This window comes from Fusarium proliferatum, assembly GCF_900067095.1.
Source record: "Fusarium proliferatum ET1 genome assembly, contig: FPRO_scaffold001, whole genome shotgun sequence".
Lineage (NCBI taxonomy): Eukaryota > Fungi > Ascomycota > Sordariomycetes > Hypocreales > Nectriaceae > Fusarium > Fusarium proliferatum.
In genome coordinates, this window is record NW_022194790.1 from 4,531,540 (window position 1) to 4,550,141 (window position 18,602).

Genomic DNA, 18,602 nt, shown 5'->3' on the forward strand with positions numbered 1-18,602 from the left:
TATTCATTTAGATAGCAGTGTATTTATCATCCAAGAAGCCTCTACTTTGATAGGAGGCGGGAAGGTTATTACTGAACATGCCAGAAAGAGAAACGATACGATGATCTAAGCATCAGACAAACCACCAACCTGTTTAGCTCGGTTTTGCTTTCCGGGTGATCTTGCCTATAAGTGGTATACAAATCCACGAACACAAACACAAATATAACGACTTAGCCAAACCGGAAACACAGCCTTTCCTCCAATGATGCCTCCGGTACTTCAAGATTTAGTTTTCTTTGCTTAGTATCCACACAAGTGATACTCACCTTACGTTCGCCCTCCTGTGCAAACATTTCGATGGCCGTGTCATGATGTGTAGGACGTGTATACTTGAGCCGTCCTGCCGCCCAAGAGTAGAAGAGGTCCAACCACATGGAATTAGTCGACTTGCGCCCTCTGCTCCTTGATATCTTTTGATATTCTCACACTCTCTTCATAGTGTAAAATACTTGGCTACGTATGTAAATTTCGACAAGTGTATTGCCAAAGCATGGATCGCTTCTGAGTTGATTCGCTGTGCCAGAGTTGCTGTGATAGTACGTTTGGACCTAGCTCTACCTCTCAAAGCTGGGAACTCAAGACATGTCTGCTACAGGTGCTGATGCAGTTTTAGGAGGCCTAGAGGGTGTTTCGTCCATACTTGCAATTTGTGCTGGCTTTTCCAAGCGGTGACGCGACTCAAAATGGTCCATGCTTGCCAAGGGTGTTGTCGCAGTTGAACGACGGAGGCCTTGTTGCCTGTGTTGAGAAACTAGGGGTCGGCTGTCAAGCCTTTGACCTTGCTGATGAGAGCTTGAGCTTGCTGTCAGGGGAAAGCCTGTAGCGGAATGGCCTAATTGATCCGACAACTGTCGTTACTGTCGTTGGTACAGATCCACTACGGTTACTTTTGGGAGAACATCCTCCGGAGCCACGAGGTCACAGCTACGTGACTGAGTATGCGTTGGAGAAGATAGACTCGTTGGTCGGATCGACTGTTCGAATCTCAAATCCTGTGGCGAATGATGCTTGCGTTGAACGTGGACGCCTTGATCTGCTTGGGTCTGATAAAACTCATCAAATTGTTTGAGCCCTTGATCTTGCTGGGACAAATGAGATAGGCTGTGTGACACTTGCTGGCTCAAACTATCCTCGATCCCGATTGCCTGTACCCCTGAGGCGAATGTGCCCGATATAGAAGATGAATGTCCGGTAGTGGCACTTGAACGAAAACCTAAAGCCTCTGGATCGGCTGATTGCGAATATCTTTCGCTAGTGCCAAGGTGTCCTGGATTTGTCTCCTGAGACACACGAAGACGCTTGACTTGTTTCTCGTGAGGTGGATTGGTAACTAATTTCGCGGCCCCGGGGGATATTTGAGGGATGTAGATCACTTGAGTGTTGGTACAAGGACCCTGTTGTGAATTCTTTCTCTTTTTTGAAGAAACTAGGTCAGCGTCCTGGCGGTGTCTGGGTGGCCCCTGAGGTCCCTGTATGATAACAGAGCTGCCAGCGGCTGTTCGTGTTCTGTTCTCTTCCGTGCAACCAGGCGAGCCAGTTGCGCCACCTTGCATTGGGTTGGCCGTTTCTTCAGCAGGATCGGGCAACTCTGGGAGAGAAAAGGTGTTTCGAAGAGCACTGGCTGTCTCAGTTATATAGCTTGAACCGGGCGTGGATATTAGGGAGTTATACATGTTTTCCCTCGTGGTTGGCTCATGAGATTGAGGCCTTGACTCCCCAAGATGAGAGTCTGGCGAGTTGAATGAGGAAGAAGCACGCTTGGCAGGCAGTAGCCTGGGCTTGTTCCTTGATCCTTTAGGCCGACCACGAGGCCTGCCTGTACTCTTCGTGCGTCTTGACGCTGTAACCGAAGAATTTGGCACGACAAGTGTAGATTCGCTAGTTGACTCGGCGGGTGTCATCGATGGGCCTGAGATGCTTCTTTGGTCTTCCCCTGAAACATTTATCAATCTCGGGGTAACTGAGGGAGCGGCTGCTATAGAAATCTGGCACTTCCTAACATGGGGAAGTAGCTTACTCGAGCTTTGGTTTTTAGAAGCGTATGGTAGAGGCATATCTAAGCGTGGATTATTTGCAACAGACTCTGGTGGTGCATTCGAGCATTCGACAAGTTTCGAACGCTGCGTACCATCCGTTTCATTGGGCCTCATAGCCAGGGGAACGAAGGCAGTACGCTTAAGATGTAAATCTGCGTCTACTATCCTTTTCGTACTCCCCTTTGGTCTACCTCGTGGTCTCCCTGTTGAGGGTTTCGATGGCCTTTTGGTAGCGCTGTTTTCAGCAAAGTTTGGAGGGAAGATTTCCGAAATCCACGCAATGAGGAGATCGCCAGAGCTTTTCTTCGAGCCACTCTCAGAGGACTCCCCATCAGGAGATGGGAGCCGCCGAGTGACACCGCCCAAACGAGTAAGGGCACTGCAAAGCGTTTCTACGACTGTGCTTGGGTGCAGCTTTCGTAAGAGTTCAAGAAGTCGATATTGCTCTGCTCTGACCTCTTCCGGTTGAAGAGTTGTTGTCAACAGCTTCGTAATGGTAGGCTGTTCTCTGTTAGCCTCCTGTCTGGGATCTACTGGCGTGGCAATTTCGTTCGACGGGTTCATGCTGACGTCCCGTGCCGAGTTCGCATCTACAAATGGAGCGTTCTCTTGTTCATGGTTGAACCCGGGTGCGACGTCTCCCTTAGTTGATTCTGCTAGAATTTCTGTTTCAAAGTTTTCCATACTACTTGCTTCCGTCAATGGATTCTCTACAAGTCTTGTGCTGGCTTGTGCAAGTCCCCTCTCTGCTCGCCGCTCTTCATATGGCATAACAGTTCCGAGGGGTGGAGACTGAGCAACTGGCCCGTGAATGCCTTCAGTTACGGAAGGGTGATTTGAGAGAGCGTGTGGAGGATTCCGAGCAGCCGCTGTATGTGGTGGCCGCGGCCTCCTTGGATAGCGATAACCTTGAGCACTTGCAAGTTTGGCAGCAGCAGCAGTTCGTTCACTTGTAAGCTTGGCCGCAAGGTCGCGCTCCGTTATTTGCGGCTTCTGTATGTGCATATGCATAACACTGAAATTACCTTGCTTCATGTTCGTCCTGCCCTTAAGCTTGCTTGGCACCGCGGTCCTGATACGACCATCGCGATAAGGGTTGAGGCTAGCAGCCAGCACTTTATCCTCTTGCGGTGGACCAGGGCTAGATGAAACAGTTGTTCCATGATCTGGAGCATGGAATGGCTTCATCTGGAGATCAAATAAGGCATTGCCTACTTGCCAATCTAACCTGGTGGCTCTTCGTCCAGGTGTCATGGCGTCTGTCGACGCTGTACTGGACGAGGCACCTGGGCTTGGACCTAAGGCATGAGCAGTGTCGGGAGCGAGGGTAGTCGAATCGAGCACAATGGCTTGTCGAGGCGCTGTGCATTGCCTGTGAGCCTATGCATTCACTACATCCGACGAATTGTTTCAAACAACACGTACGTCCTTCTGAGACCATGACGTCTGGATGAGGCTGGGTCATAATAAGCTATTGACCTCAGTAGCGATCTTACAGTGAACTTTTCGGGCAAAAGTCATCTGTGCAGGGCTCATGCGACTTCGATGATGCGCAAGTCGATGGTTCTTATATCGAGGTTTGTGGTGCTGTCGCAGCTCGAATTCCGTGTTAGTGACTGGATTCACTTGCCCTGGTTTGCGTTGTGCTTGTAGGTAGTCTACAACCCCGTGATCAAAGGTCGTCCAGTAGGTAGTGGGGTCCTCCATGGATAACAGATGCGGCGGCAGTTACACTCAATAATTCGCGACCAGATTGTCGTCGTCTTAAGCTAGACCCAGGTACTCTTTAGTGCGATATACGCTGGGTGCTGTTGATAGTGACCTTCGGGTCTTATACATAAGTGATGCAATGTATTAACTACGTACCTAGGTAATGATCGTGAAGGTAGACATTACCTAGTATTAAGTTAGTACTATGTACCTTAGTACCTAGTAGTAAGGTAAGGTAGTGTGTCAGAGACATACTTTCGATGGGGGTATGAGGATATCGAGGCGGGCAGCCACAGGCAGTCGTCATACCTAACCTCACCAGCCACAGATCCACAACTGACTCCCAAAGGGCAACTGCTACGGAGTAAGATGTTCATGGAAGCTCACACTGCCTTGTATTAGGTAGTGTAGTGCTAGCAACTCCAGCAACACTCTCGCCCTATAAACGCAACGTAACGCGATACGACTCAACCTCGCCCTAACAGCAAGCCTTCAACGGAGAGCCATTTATTGATCGATGAACCCGTGAGCTTGACTCGCGATCAAAGCCATAGCTTTCACCCCGTGGAGCTGCCCGCGTTCTTTGCTGGTGTCACACTCATCAAACCGACAGCCTATCTTGCAGATATTCTCGACATAATTCATACATCGAACATCTTGTAGCTCGAGCTTGCTATAATGTCGACGAAATACGCATTCCTATCTTTGCCCCAGGGCGTTTTTGACTCGAGCGATCGCGATGATGCCATATCATCATTGCGCGGGACCATCTCTTCCGACAATGGGTCCGTTCTGCCTTTCAACATCCCCGATTTCAAGATCGGCACTCTGGATGCCCTGGTGCAACAGGCAGATGAGCTTACCAAGCTCGAGGCGTCATGCCAGGCTGTTGTGTCCAAGGTCGCCGATTCTCTGAAGAATGTGCTTGAGGGTGACGAAGATCGTATCGCCCAGTATAAGATGGTCAACGACAGTCAGTCGCGTACACTTGTTTTGAGACCGGATAGTCGCTAATCACTCACATCAGAACCCACTGATCAATACGTGAGCACCTTCAGCTGGAACAAAATCCGATATCGAGCCGACAAGTCCCTTGCAGAGCTTATTAGCACTTTGCAAAAGGCGCGTTCATCCACCAACCGCAGTCCTAAGCTCCAACTAACATGCCATCAGGAATTAGCTAACGTTGACACCGACGTTAAGACAAAGTTCAATCAGTATAACTCTGTCAGGACAAATCTTGCGGCTCTGCAGCGCCGCCAAACGTGAGTATTTCCCGCTGATCAAAATACCATCCTCAGATCATTGACAGTCTCAATCAGCGGCAACCTTTCTACCAAGTCCTTGACCCCCATTGTCGACCCGAAACTTCTTGTGCAGGATTCTGAGTACATTGAGACACACCTCATTGTTGTTCCTGGCAATGCAAAGAAGGATTTCATTAAGGAGTATGAGACAATATCACCCATGGTTGTGCCTCGCTCGGCTATCGAGGTGGCCAAGGACGACGAGTTTGTTCTCTTTGCTGTGGCGACATTTAAGAAGCATAGCGCCGAATTCCTCGCTAAGTGCCGAGAACAGAAGTGGACGCCCCGTCAGTACAAGTACGTTGAAGGCGGTCGACAAGAAGAGCAAAGGGAGCTCGATCGAGTCACCAATGAAGAGCGCAAGGTTTGCGGCGAGGCTCTGCGTATGGGACGCACGGGATGGAGTGAAAGTGTCATGATCTGGATACATGTTATGACATTAAGGGTCTTTGTTGAGGCAGTTCTTCGTTATGGTCTGCCTCTAGATTACGTATCGGTCCTAGTCAAGGTGAGCCTATCGCATGCGTCCAAATTCACATCACTGATCACATTCACAGACTACATCCAAGCTGGCGCCCAAGGTCAAGGCTGCTCTGGACTCAAACTACTCGTTCCTTGGCGGTAATGCCTTTGGACGGGACAAGCGAGGCAAGATTACCAAGGACGACGCTGCGCTGAGCTCGGAGATGGCAGCCGCTGGTTTCCAGACTGGCGAGGGACATGAATACACGGCATACGTATATTACGAGATCGAGTTTCCTTAGCGATTGTTGCTGCTGAAAGGTTGGCGAAAGGAAGACAAGCCGAGAAAGAAGAACGATAGAACAAGTCGCCTGCATGCAAGAAACGCCTATATTCTACTCTATCATTATGCCTCTGAGTGACGACGGCCGGTGTCACATGGCAGTAATATCCGATCTATCTCTTTTAAGTGCGAAACACAATCTTGAATTTTGTGCCTATTTCTTGTTGAGATAGCCCTTCTCATTGAGCCACTGAACAATCTGAGCAACACACTCCTCGACTGAGTTCTCGTGAGTCTTGATAGTGATCTCGGCGTTCTCAGGCTCCTCGTACGGAGCGGAAATGCCGGTGAAATCCTTGATCTCACCAGCGCGAGCCTTCTTGTAAAGACCCTTGGGATCACGCTGCTCGGCAACTTCGAGGGGCACATCAACGTAGACTTCGACGAAGGGGATTGGCTCTTCGCCACCCTGTGTGGCCTGCTCGTGTAGATCACGGGCGACCTTGCGATCTGCTCGGTAGGGAGAGATAAAAGAGGTAATGGCGATGGTCGACGAGTCAGCGAAGAGCTTGGCGACTTCGGAGATACGGCGGATGTTCTCGTTTCGATCAGCCTCGGAGAAGCCAAGGTCCTTGTTCAGACCGAAGCGGACATTGTCGCCGTCGAGGCGATAGGCAGCGACGCCGAGGTGAAGGAGATGCTGCTCAAGCGCAGTGGCGACAGTGGACTTGCCAGAAGCAGAGAGACCGGTCAGCCAGATGGTGAGACCGCGCTGGCCACGCGTCTCGTTACGCTCCTTGCGCGATAAGGAAGGGTGCCAGGTGATGTTGCTGTGAAGCGCGTCATTAGTTAGCGATACGATACCTGTGGTGTTGAGGTGGGATGGAGGTGTAGCGAAGTATGGATGGCGGGGTAATGGATTTGGAGACTTGGAGAGAAGATTCAGAAGCCATGTAGGCACAGTGAGGGCAAGTAGTATACGAGATGAGCGGTTTGTTTTTGACTTACGTAGCCATTGTGCAAGCAAGATATGTTGAGATGGGTACTAGACAGTGAAGAAAGGAAGGGGGAAAAAGAGCATTCAATGGGTGGAGGGTGAGAATGACAGTCAAGTTAGGTAGAGTACCAATCGACTTGAACCTAAGTACTAACCTAATAATAGTGATTTCTGACGCCAATTGCGACCTCACGACCTAAATGATAAAAATTTTATACCATCTTTCTAGCTATACGCCTACATGATTCGCTATAGGAGCTTCCCTCAGTGATGTAGTGATTGCCCGCAACTTGCCCTCACGATGTCGTGATCGGGTCATCGGGCGGCAGAAGCCACTGCTACAGACTCCCCGGAGATCCACCTTTATAAGACTACAATCAGCCTATGAGAACTCATATTGAGGATGGCGACATCAGAGGCCTTTTCCCGTCCCATACAAGCCCTTTCGTTAAGTGGCCGGCGCGGACCCAGCGACTCCACGGCGTCTGCCCGATGCGCCGGAAGTCGGCCCCGCAAGAAGGGGAAAAGAGAAGGAAAAAAGAACCCAAACTTTCAACGGAAGATGTTATGTTACTTCTATGTATAATACATGGCAGAGAAGTCGATAGGCCGCGTTCTATCGAGTTTCCTAAAGGAAACGCTCTATGTGTAATTAGAATGTGCTCTTGTTAAATGCTCTGTCGTCCATCATTTCACCTGCTGACTGTGAGGTTCCTCATTCGTCTACCACAACACAACCCGTATAAAATGCACCTGTCACTCCCGTCGCTCGCTCAAAGAAAAGTTGTCATAACACGTGTCATCTAGTCGTTTAACCGATTTTGGGCATCATCTATAAGGCGCATTAGAACGTCACCAGAATATCTGTATCGCACGATGTATGACTTACCGCAGCATACTTGGGCGAGATGAATAGTGCTTGCGCTTCGGCCACTATCGTCGGCTTCTCGCCGGGCTCGGCCAGTAATTCAATATGGCCCCTAACCCAGGCCTTGCGGCCTTCCACCTTGTATGTCTCAGCTCGAAGAACCAGAAAGCTTCCCGCCGGTGTGGGTTTGCGATAGTCTACATTGAGGTTTGCTGTAACTGCAATGTTATGGGGCAGCGCACCGAAGGAGCAACGTCCAAGACCCTCATCCAGCATAGTCGCCAGAAAACCACCATGTACAATGCCAGGGTGGCCGCACAGGTCGTCACCGACATATGCTATAGACACAAGCTGTTTGCCCTTGGGCGCCATCCAGGCGTATGGCGGTACTGGCATTTTCCCCTCGCCGATGAGCGCTCCTCCTGTCAGGCTCCGACTTCGGTACGAGCCGGGCATTTTCATGTGCGGCCGCGATTCGGTGAGTTCGGGGTTGGCGCGGAGCTCTGCAACGAGCGGGTGCTTGTTGATCGTCTCTTCCACCATCTTCGCCTCTTCGTGGTTTGCGACGAATCGCCGCAGGCTCTCTTCGTCCGAGTGAAAGCCCATGCCGTTCGAATGCATCGTGTACCATGTTCCAAAACCGCCGGCTGTACTTGCGCCTACGCCAGCGAGCAACATACCTGCTGCTCTCTTGAAAGCACCACCAGCGGCTGCTGTGGCCGCTATAAGTTAGATTTGTCAGTATATCTTGCGGGTATAAGTGCTTTGAGGGGCGCAGACACACCTCCAGTCGCATAACTGCGGGACTGCGTAGGACGAGCAAACTGTTTGCAAGCTTGCGCTGCAAGACGTCCATTGTGACCGACTTGTTTAGAAAACATAGCGGATTTGTTGTTCTAGAGAGTGAACTCTGTTAACGAAACAAAGGCGAAATTAAAGACAAAAAACCCATCAAGATAATTAAAAAAAAATAGAGCTTGGGAAATGCGCCGCCTCGGCTTTTGATTTAGATTTAAGGTTGTCTTCATTATCGGCGTTTCCGCTTTGCCTCGGATAGGAGGGTTGGCCTCGGCGTTTATGCACTTAAACGGTAGCTAACGTTGTTCCCGGGTACCCACCTAACGTGGAACAGTGGAACAGTGGAAAGCTGTTGTGAGATAGCTGTTAGTCTGCTGAAATGCGCCAAGTTGGCACGACCCTGATAATCATGGGAAGATGCCCAACTGCCAGCCATTTGCTGGGACCCCTAGCACCTGTGACGTGAGTCTCATCCAACCAGAATAGCCCGACGAGCTTGTGAGACATGATTTGTAGGAGACGATCAAAGGCCGCTGACGACATGCGTGCTTGCTTGTGCGTTTTATTCCTTGTACATGTATCCGTAACCTGGCCAGATACTCTTCTCTTGATACCTACCGTAGCCAGTATTTAATGTCTGTGCATTTCCGTTTACCGTTGTGATCGAGCTCCTCACTCACTATCCATTTCCAAATCACTTAGAACTCACGACGCACCTTGCTTACAATGGTGAGACTGCCGGGCTTGGTTGGCAAACTTGATATTAACTCTTTGACCCAGGCGACCGCTGAAACTGTCGATCTGGGCCCTGTTCACCCTCCCAAGGAGGACTCCATTACAGCCTTTGAACAGATCCTCCCTGAGCTCAAGAAGACTCTTGTTCATCTCCGTCACGACTACAATAGTGAGTCGATATGAGCCTACCTCTGATTGAATCTAAAGCTAACGCCCCCCTTCTTAGAGCACGAACCAGAGTACTTTGCAGCAGCTGTAAGTTCAATCGAATATTTCTCGGTTTACCGTGGCTTAGAATATATAGGAACACCTCTCGGACCAAGACCTTGTCGGTTTCAGCGCTGACGACTTCGAAGCTGTTCGTGTCGCTACATCAGCCTACGGTATTCATTTGTTCGGCAAGCTTCGCATTCCCGCTTTGCCAGACCCTTCAGGCCCATCTTATATTCACTTCCGTGTCTTCATTGGCGGTGGTGATGAGCCTCCCAAGCTCCATAGCATTCACACCGAGGAGCGCGAGGATTCAAGTGGCGGAAAGACCTACAGAGCAATTTTCAACAAGAATGACGAGCTTGAGTGGTTTGATACCTGATTGAGATAAACAACGAGAGATGTATTTTATGTGGCATGTTGTCTCACATGCCTGTGTGCGTATTTTCATATGTGCCTTTTTGACTCCTGCACCAACATGTGTATTGTACCGCCAAAATATTAAAACATGGGTTCAGCTTCATCATGTCCTCACAACTGACAAGCTCTCCTACATATCCTCCTCTCCGGCCAAGAGCTCGGCATAATCGTCCACCGAGGCGAACATGGGAAGATCCTTGAGCTTTCTGCGTTTCGACTTCGGCTTCTCGCTTGCTGCCTCTTTGACCTCGAATCCCTCCTCATCCTCGCTTATCAAAGCACCACCCATCTCCTCATCGGACCCCTCGATATCCACACTCATGTCGTCGTCGTCATCCTCGCCCAGCTCGCCATCCAAGGACAATGCTTGCAAGTCATCGTCCGATGCCATTTCTGAGTCGTCGAGGTCGAAGCCCACATCAGAGCCGTCGTCATCAGGGTCAACGCCAGGTTGTGTAGACACCAGTGCCTTCCAAACTTCGTCTTCTTGCTCGTCGTCAGATTCAACGTTTCCTGCAGCATTCTTCTTAGTCTCCTTGCCCTCCTTGTCAACCTGCTGGAAGTACTGGTGGAAGAAGATGTCCTCCGCAGGAACGTCTTCCACTTTCTTCTTCCAGAATGCGGATGAGTTGACAGACGGCACGGCACCTCCAGCTCCACGGCTGCCGAGCCAGATGTCGTCAACGTCCTTGGTAGCCCGTAGAGGCTGCATGATGGAAACGCCCTTGGCTGAGTCAGTGACCTTCGCGTTTCGGTAGACGAATTTGTCCAAGAAGCGAATGAGTGAATGACTATCAAGGTCCGGCTTCAATGACTTCTTATTGCGCTCCAATATCGACATCGCATAGACTGTAACCGACGGATGGTAGTGGCACTGGAGAGGAATCTGAAAATAGTCAGTATGGTGGCACTGAGTTGAGACAACAAACTGCAACATACCATCTCCCACAAGCAGCTACGGTTGGCGTTGCTGTACTCGGGATCTCTCTTCCGACCATCGTATCGTTGCTTCTCATTTGCGGGCTCATCGTCAAAGATAGACTCCTCAGGCTCTTCCAATAAAGTCGAAAGATCAGGGAAACTCTCACGTAGGTGCCCGACAAGATAGAGAAGTCCACATGTAAATGAGGGTTGATGAAGACCAGAAATCTGGAGCATACGCTTGGCAAAGGCCTTGACTCGGCGACTATCAACATCGTTTTTGAGCGCGCGCAGGAGAAGGTTCAAGTAAAGTGCCTGCTTTGAGGAGTTCACCAGTCGAGGATCAAGTAGGGACTCGTACAAGGTCCTGTAAAATCTGTCGTTTGCAAGACTTCTTGACGAAGATATTTGTTGGATCAAGAGAAGTGCCTGGATTCCAGTGTTGAAGTTGCCTGAATGAGCAATCTTGAAGAGTGTGTCTAGGTGAGATTCCATGCTTTTGTAGCGTCAGCGTTACGTGTACGACAAGATATTCTGAAAGAAACAGAAGCACACATACATAGCATCGTTGCCAACCATGAATGGAGCTGCGCGGTTGACTCCAGTCAAGATGGCAGATACAAGCTTATCAGCAGCCTCAGTCTCAGGCTCAGAAGCGGAGGGCTTTGCTGGCTTACCGCCTCGCGGCCTTTGAGGTCGTCGTCCAGTATTCCGTTTAACGTTACCTTTCTTATCGTCATCTTTGCCTGGCTTCGAGTCCGTTGGCGCAGTGATGCCTAGACTTCCAGTCTTCAAAATGATAGTGAAAAGGTCAAAGTAAATTCGCATCAGGGCCTCGGCTAAGGAAGGCTCCTTGTTGCTAAGTATTGTCTGGTTCAGGGTGTTGATGGCATAATACTTTGATCGGTGGTCCTGAGATGGATGCAGGAGGATATCCTGTTCGATGGTCCGGACAATGATAGGTTTCATTCCAGGATGTGAATTCTGCAGCTGGAGAATGAGGTACGACGCTCGAGAAGAGATTTTACGATCTCGGTCACCCAACTTGTTGACAAGCAATCTGAGGAGGTTGGATTCTTGCTCGGGCTTCTCCTTGAGGAGACCATAGACAAAATCGAGTGCTCGGGTACGTGAATACTCAATCTCGTCTGAGCACCAGGATTCGAGCAGTTGAATGAGTCGAAAGTAAGTCGCCTTAAGCCAATCCTCGTATATCCAAGCAATCAAGTGGGCGGGCGTGATCTTACCAGGCAACGCGTTTCCAGGGGCCCAAGGCTTTCCAGGATTTCGCTGCAAAGTACCAACAAGCCCTGGCTGATCGTGGAAAGCTCGGAGACGGCGGTCAGCAGGGAGCAATGTGCCGGGGCCAAGTAAATCAACCAGCGCGCCAATGGCACCAAGGGCCTGTCCTCGACTTTTCTTGGAGGCCAGGCTCATAAGAGCGTCAAAAGCCCTGATGTTGTGAACCGGAGACTCTTGAACGGCAAGAGTGAGAGCAGACACCTTATCGCTAAGTGTACCTGAAGTCATGATTGTTGACAAGAACTTGTGAGATGATTGAGCAAAGACGCTAGTTCTGTATTTTGTTGCGTCCTCCTCCAGAAGTGCCTGAGCGTGCTGTTTCAGAGCATCCAGAGCGGCTCTGGGCGGAGTTGGCTCATCAGTAGTCGGTGCAGGAAGTTTGCGTAGCTCAGAATCATGCCAGTCTGCTCGAGGCTCGAAGGCCTATCTTACTGTTAGCGGTCAGAAAACCCACCCTAGAAATCGTTCAACCTACCATATTGCTTTTCTTTTGGGTGGGTTCCTTGGGTGCCACGGCCTGTTCTTCTTCACTGTCGTCGTCATCAACCCCCTCAACTTCGTTATCTTCAGCATCGTCGTCGTCCTCTTCCGCTTCCTCTTGATCGCTGGCTTCGCTCATCTCAACTTCTGCAAATCCAAGTTGTTTGGAGAAAGCGGCCAGCTCATCCTTAAGGCTCTTGTCGACAGCTCTAGAATCCTTGGGGCCCTGAGTGTACTCTTCGTCGTCAGAATCAACATCTTGAATAAGCGCCAGGTCGCTCTCGTCGCCACCAAGAGCCTTGATCTCTTCTAATAGAGTCTTTTCGTCGATTTTCCCGCTCTTCTCACCAGGTGAGCCCTCGGAATTCCGCTGTCTCTTTTGGTGTTGTTCGCCGTTAGACTTGGTTGGAGGTTGCTTTCGTTTGCCAAGCTGTTTGTCGATTGTAGACGTCAGATTATCCAGTGCACTATTGTCGAAGTTTGGGCCCTTGGAAGAGCTGCGAGGGCCTTTGCCTTTCGGTTTCTTAGAAGGCTTCGCCATGTTGTCAAAGCCGATTTGCTGATTGAAACTCTCAGATGGAAACTCTCAAATAGAAATGGATCTCAAGAGACCTCCAACTTTTTTTTTTTTGGGCATGACATTTTTCCGAGTGCCCCACCTCCACCTTCCGGGCGTCTAGCGCGCCTACGGGCGCTAATGCAGGATGACTAACATGATAGCAATTAGACGGAGGGTCTTCCGATTGTTGAATTACTCAAAAGAGGACCTGGTTTCATACAAGTGGTATGTGTTGAAACCTCTTGTCGTCTCGGTTTTTAAAGTCATGATTGGAAAAAGAATTACTTGTTTAGGTGGTCCTCTTATCCAAGGGGGCCCATGGGGTATCCAGCTGCGCGCCTTGTCAGTCACAAGTCTAGCAAAAGCCGACTCGCAACGGTCTACCCTGTCGACAATATGGGTGCCAACTGGGGGTATAACTGCTAATGAAGATGAGTGTGGGTTAACTATGTTCCCATTGAATCTCTTATGAGCTAATCAAATTTCAGTTGGTCACGGAAAACTCGTTCGCGGTGGTTTCCTCCGCCAGGTCGGTCGCTTAGCCCGAGTGGCCAAATGATGACTTGGGTGTTAATGCATCAGCAGGCTCACTCTGGTATTTTTCAGCTTCTTCCTCTAGGTCTCCGTGTTCAGGACAAGATAGAAAAGTTGATTGATAAACATATGCACTCAGTTGGTCAGTACGATGCCAGCAACTTAGCACATGTCATTAAAACGTTATCCATAGGCGCATCAAGGTTATCTCTGTCAACTATTTCATCAGAAGAACTGTGGCGAAAGAGTGATCGTCTTGAATCTGTTGCACCGGAGGTAAGAGCCTGAAGTTTTGATGAAAGCGGTATAGGCTGACTCGTTCAGCTTTTTCGACTCAAAGATCGTAAAGATACTCCGCTGATATTGTCGCCCACGCATGAGGAGGAAATCACAGTACTTGTCGCCGGAATCGTCAATTCATACAAGGACCTCCCTATTCGACTTTACCAGATCAGTTCGCATTTCTATCTTCAACATTGATGCTAAACCTACTGACATTTCCCAGCCCGAAAATACCGCGATGAGCGTCGCCCTCGCCACGGTCTTCTGCGCTCACGGGAGTTCCTCATGAAGGATCTCTACACTTTCGACCTCACAACACTTGAGGCTGTGGAGACATATCGTCAGGTGTCTGCAGCATACCGCGCCTTCTTTGATGAGCTAAAACTCCCATATCTTGTGGCCGAGGCAAGCTCTGGTGATATGGGCGGTGACTTGAGCCATGAATATCACTTGCCAAGTTCTGTCGGAGAAGATACCGTGGTAAATTGTGACTCTTGTGGATATACTGCTAACGACGAAGTCGCTGCTCTCCGACCCCGCTCTCCGTCATATGATGGTTCGGAGAGCCCTCCGGCGTCTCACTTTCGTGTTTGGCGAGGTATCTCCAAGGACCGAAAAACCTTGATCAATGCTTGGTATCCTAGACCATCAGGGACCTCTGCAGAAAGTGGTCTCAATCTTCATGCCGTCAAATCAGCTGTCCCTGAGCTGGACGCCACCATTGAGGATCCTTTGCCACTTTGGGGAGTATCATTGGAGAGCGGAACGACAAAAGTCATCAATGTTGTTGATGGAAGACTTGAACCGGTGTTTGAAAGGGTTCGCGATCAGCTACCGTTGTTACCCAAAGATCTTCAACCATACCAAGTTGAGTATTCAACAATTGGCAGTACAGCCTCTGGTGGCGGGCTGAATTTGGCACGTATCACTGATGGCGATGCCTGCCCTCGATGTGAAGATGGCGCATTAAAAATCCATCGTGCTTTAGAGTGCGGCCACACATTCCAACTTGGAACTCGATATTCAGTACCACTCGATGCCTGTGTCACTTTACCACGCTCGGGGATTCCGGCGACAGCTGCGGAAGAGGGGCTGGTCCAAGGGAGTCGTATTCCTCTTCAAATGGGCTGTCATGGCGTTGGCGTTTCGAGAATCTTTGGTGCTGTTGCTGAGATTCTCGCGGACGAGCAAGGACTAAATTGGCCCCGAGCCATTGCGCCGTTTGAGGTTGCGATCATACCTACACCAGACTTAGCCGAAGACTCTCTGAGAATTTACGACTTGCTTGCCGCTGGCGACAATTCGCGTAATAGCTTGGATGTTGTTCTCGATGATCGCCAGCGATCATTTGTCTGGAAGATGAAAGATGCCGATATAGTAGGGTTTCCTGTCTTGGTTATCCTGGGAAGATCTTACAAAGAGAATGGAACTTGCGAGGTTCAATGCAGACGACTTTCGATCAAGGAAACTGTAAAGCTTGACGCTCTGCCAGCATTCATCTCAAACTTATTAGATCAGCTGTGAGGGATGGACTGGGTTAGTATCACATGACTATTGCATTCAAGACGAATGTACAATAAGCAAAGCACAGTTCCTAGCAACACAGATCGACAAAATCAAACACGTTCAGAGAGAAAATAATCAACTAAAATGTTGCATCTGGGGCCAACACAAGATAAGGCCACTAATCAAGTCAGTACCTACCTGCCTAAGGTCATAATGCAGCTACCTACCTAGTACTACCTTACTAACTTAGGTGCCTCACTAGCAAGGAGGTGTCCAGGCAAAATCAATGGCAGTGCTTATAGCACCCCCGTTAGTAGAATTCAACAACCCCACGTCATTTTATTACTCAAGCGAGACCCTGGAGGGGCATTCAAGGCACCTAGAAGTAATTCACGACAACTACTACCTGTCCGCCGCCACTTCAGTATACACCAAAAAGATGGCTGGAAGACAAGAAACCAGTAAATCTACTCAGCGATTCATTCTGAATATCCATTTGCTGACTCTACTTGCGCTATAGTCAACCTCGATACGCTAGAGCCTCAGCAGCTTGCCCAAGTCAAGAAGCAGCTTGATGAAGAGCTCGAGCACTTGACGACGTCGTTTGCACAACTCCATGCCGCCCAGAACAAGTTTAAAGACTGCCTCCAATGCGTTAAAAGCCGCGCTGCCGCTCCCGACGGTATATAATCCACCTGCTTAGCCGCTTCCTACTCAGCGCACAGTCCCGCTTTCTGAACAGCCTCTGACATGCTCCAGGTTCCAACTCTGTACTGGTTCCTCTCACCAACTCACTCTACGTTCGTGGTGAGCTCACAGACGCCGAAACTGTGTTGGTGGATGTAGGCACTGGATTCTTGGTTGAAAAGGTATTTGTGATCCTGGCAAGCTCGGAACTGTTCACTGATTGACCACCATGCAGAAACTCAAGTCGGCCGAAAAGTTCTACGAGAGCAAGGTTGAGGAGCTGGGAAATAACCTGAAAGATCTCGAGGTTATTGTCCAACGGAAGCAGACAAATGCACGAACGATTGAAGAAGGTATGCTTTTCTCGGGCACGCAGCCTCTACTAGGAACAAGGCTAACATGACCCCTAACAGTTTTGAGGCAAAAGATCATGGCTGGCCAAGGGCAAGCGGATCAACAGGCGTGAAAGGAATAATAGAAAGCTTCTCATTATTCTAGGTACGATTAAGACTAGCCAGACGCCAGTTTAGTAGGTATCATCCGGTGATCCCCCAAGCGGCACAGCATCGCATTTGCGTACCTGCTATGGCGAGGCAGTATCAGCATGCACTCTGTTCAGGAGGGCTTGGACCTCCATAATGGTCCGCAAGAAGCATCCGAGCCTCGACTGGAGATTATCGCCCTCCTCCCAAACATTCTCGAGCCCTTCCCCCCAGTCCTTTCGGCCACCACTGGAGTAGTTCAGACTTTCTTCCCAGTGGGGGGCGTATAATTCAACCCCCCAAGTAACATTTTGCTCTCCAATCGTGCGAGACCCCTTTAGAAGCTCGGTGATGTTGATCTTGAGGACATAGGGAGATTCTTTGAATGGAATTATTGCCCAAGATCTTGCCTGAATTTCAGTGAATTGCTCATCGGGGATCGAAAGTTTACTTATGTCGACATTTGGCAAAGGGAGAATGGTGCCCTCATCAGGGTTGAAGACAACCGATATTCTCTTTGCAAGATCCTTAAACTCTGTTGGAACGTCCACTTTGTCCCACGCATCCATTCGAATGTTCCAATCGTGTTCCCTGTAAGTGCAAGACATGAGTAAGTGGGATTTTTCCTTCGAATAATTGACGTACATGTCAGGAGCAGCAGTCGTCCAACTCCAACGTGCCCGGGTCTCTGGCCTCGTAGCGCGGACCATTGCTAGCTGCATAAGTTGAGGATTGTAGTCGGCCTCGGTCTTGATTTGCAGACCATTGGCCACTACAACCACTTCACAGCCTCGCCTCATGTCCTTCATGTTCTTGCAGATGCCTGCCTCTGGACGTGAGATATACTGCAAGAGTTGCTCCGCCTCGTGAGCGTCTTCAAGTCTATTGCGTGTCAGATATAGTGATCCGATTTGAGTATGTTGCCCCGCTCACCTGGTTACAATAGAGGCTCCTCCACGACTGGGATACATGTTCATAAGTGTGGTGAATTGGTCGAATGCGATCTCATCTTCAGTACCTTTCGGTCTCTTGGCAATGATAACGTGCCCGAAACTGACTCGCAAGCCCATGGTCTTGTTGAGTGCCATGAGGCCTTCTGCTGAAGATGCCAGGTCCGACGCCAGTCTTGGCAAATGTTCATCCATTGAAGAAGCGTTACTGATAGGATTCGGGTTTTTAGAAGAAAAGCATGGGCGTGCTCCAAGTTTCAACTGAATCATGTCAGTGATGGCTGCTTTAGTTGGCCTCTGTACGAGAAAGCGCGCGGGAGAACTGTCGTTAGATAAACGCATATCCCGAATTCTCCAGTTGACAGCTCCAAACGCCCGCTGAAGGCGATAGATGGAATCGCAGTGAATTCCAAGAATGTTTGGCACATCCCGCGTGATATAGACACGGTACTTTCTGCGTATATCGTCGAGTGCAGCTGGTTCATCCAATGCAACAGGTAGCAAGTGTTGCCCTGGAAGTACAAGGCTCGCCTTCAAGTCCCGTCAGATACTGTCACAGAAACTTATAAGCGAGTTCGAGAGAATCCTTACCTGTACTAGATATTTTCCCGGTGGTGGACGGCCAAGGTGTTCAGCATCCTCGGCTTGCCGGATCTTGTCTTCTCTACCTTGGTAAATGTTTTTCGCTGTCTTCAACCTCTCATTTTTCGTCGACGCAAACTTGAGCGCCTTTGAGAGAGAAGTTGGAGGCATGAGGTCACCTCTACCCGAAGCGACTCCTCCCCTGCCCTGATACATAAGGTCGCGCAGCACCTTTACTCGAGGGAGAAGGGAGAAGAATGAGCTGGTAACGAGCAGACAATATTTATCTTGATTCAAGATTCAGGCCGGAGCTATTGAAAGAACTGATAAGGACAAAGAATTCTTGTGTTGGGGAGAGTCGAAAAGGCGGAAGGGGGGAAAGGAGAAGAGGTGCATTGGAAATAGCCCAGTGAATCACTGCCGGGCGGCTGCCTAGGCAGGCAGGTCCT

The 18,602-nt window shown here is 49.7% G+C and overlaps 9 protein-coding genes across 9 annotated transcripts; 4 read left to right on the plus strand and 5 right to left on the minus strand.

Moving 5' to 3' along the window:
• Positions 1-896: 896 nt before the first annotated feature.
• On the minus strand, positions 897-3,543 carry FPRO_00613 (uncharacterized protein; the record flags this gene model as incomplete). Its single annotated transcript, XM_031224470.1, has 2 exons — positions 897-3,439; positions 3,504-3,543. 2 exons carry the CDS (start codon positions 3,541-3,543, stop codon positions 897-899), a joined length of 2,583 nt encoding a protein of 860 aa, XP_031075857.1.
• A 923-nt stretch (positions 3,544-4,466) lies between these two features.
• FPRO_00612 (putative H+-ATPase V1 subunit c, vacuolar) lies at positions 4,467-5,859 on the plus strand (the record flags this gene model as incomplete). The annotated part of the gene is made up of 5 exons (XM_031224481.1): positions 4,467-4,761; positions 4,816-4,910; positions 4,962-5,053; positions 5,111-5,603; positions 5,653-5,859. 5 exons carry the CDS (start codon positions 4,467-4,469, stop codon positions 5,857-5,859), a joined length of 1,182 nt encoding a protein of 393 aa, XP_031075858.1.
• Positions 5,860-6,054: 195 nt separating this feature from the next.
• On the minus strand, positions 6,055-6,856 carry FPRO_00611 (putative MET14-ATP adenosine-5`-phosphosulfate 3`-phosphotransferase; the record flags this gene model as incomplete). Its single annotated transcript, XM_031224492.1, has 2 exons — positions 6,055-6,670; positions 6,849-6,856. The coding sequence occupies 2 exons, from the start codon at positions 6,854-6,856 to the stop codon at positions 6,055-6,057; spliced, it is 624 nt and encodes a 207-aa protein (XP_031075859.1).
• Positions 6,857-7,648: 792 nt separating this feature from the next.
• FPRO_00610 (uncharacterized protein) lies at positions 7,649-8,561 on the minus strand (the record flags this gene model as incomplete). Its single annotated transcript, XM_031224503.1, has 3 exons — positions 7,649-7,669; positions 7,727-8,427; positions 8,486-8,561. The coding sequence occupies 3 exons, from the start codon at positions 8,559-8,561 to the stop codon at positions 7,649-7,651; spliced, it is 798 nt and encodes a 265-aa protein (XP_031075860.1).
• Positions 8,562-9,229: 668 nt separating this feature from the next.
• On the plus strand, positions 9,230-9,830 carry FPRO_00609 (uncharacterized protein; the record flags this gene model as incomplete). The annotated part of the gene is made up of 4 exons (XM_031224514.1): positions 9,230-9,232; positions 9,284-9,407; positions 9,465-9,493; positions 9,543-9,830. The coding sequence occupies 4 exons, from the start codon at positions 9,230-9,232 to the stop codon at positions 9,828-9,830; spliced, it is 444 nt and encodes a 147-aa protein (XP_031075861.1).
• A 168-nt stretch (positions 9,831-9,998) lies between these two features.
• Positions 9,999-13,112, minus strand: FPRO_00608 (uncharacterized protein; the record flags this gene model as incomplete). Its single annotated transcript, XM_031224525.1, has 4 exons — positions 9,999-10,754; positions 10,808-11,285; positions 11,349-12,514; positions 12,567-13,112. The coding sequence occupies 4 exons, from the start codon at positions 13,110-13,112 to the stop codon at positions 9,999-10,001; spliced, it is 2,946 nt and encodes a 981-aa protein (XP_031075862.1).
• Positions 13,113-13,395: 283 nt separating this feature from the next.
• On the plus strand, positions 13,396-15,470 carry FPRO_00607 (uncharacterized protein; the record flags this gene model as incomplete). The annotated part of the gene is made up of 6 exons (XM_031224536.1): positions 13,396-13,567; positions 13,619-13,659; positions 13,716-13,806; positions 13,858-13,940; positions 13,989-14,118; positions 14,170-15,470. 6 exons carry the CDS (start codon positions 13,396-13,398, stop codon positions 15,468-15,470), a joined length of 1,818 nt encoding a protein of 605 aa, XP_031075863.1.
• A 421-nt stretch (positions 15,471-15,891) lies between these two features.
• On the plus strand, positions 15,892-16,605 carry FPRO_00606 (putative prefoldin subunit 5; the record flags this gene model as incomplete). Its single annotated transcript, XM_031224547.1, has 5 exons — positions 15,892-15,913; positions 15,973-16,134; positions 16,212-16,321; positions 16,375-16,492; positions 16,553-16,605. 5 exons carry the CDS (start codon positions 15,892-15,894, stop codon positions 16,603-16,605), a joined length of 465 nt encoding a protein of 154 aa, XP_031075864.1.
• A 117-nt stretch (positions 16,606-16,722) lies between these two features.
• On the minus strand, positions 16,723-18,324 carry FPRO_00605 (uncharacterized protein; the record flags this gene model as incomplete). The annotated part of the gene is made up of 4 exons (XM_031224558.1): positions 16,723-17,212; positions 17,267-17,503; positions 17,555-18,102; positions 18,163-18,324. 4 exons carry the CDS (start codon positions 18,322-18,324, stop codon positions 16,723-16,725), a joined length of 1,437 nt encoding a protein of 478 aa, XP_031075865.1.
• Positions 18,325-18,602: the final 278 nt, after the last annotated feature.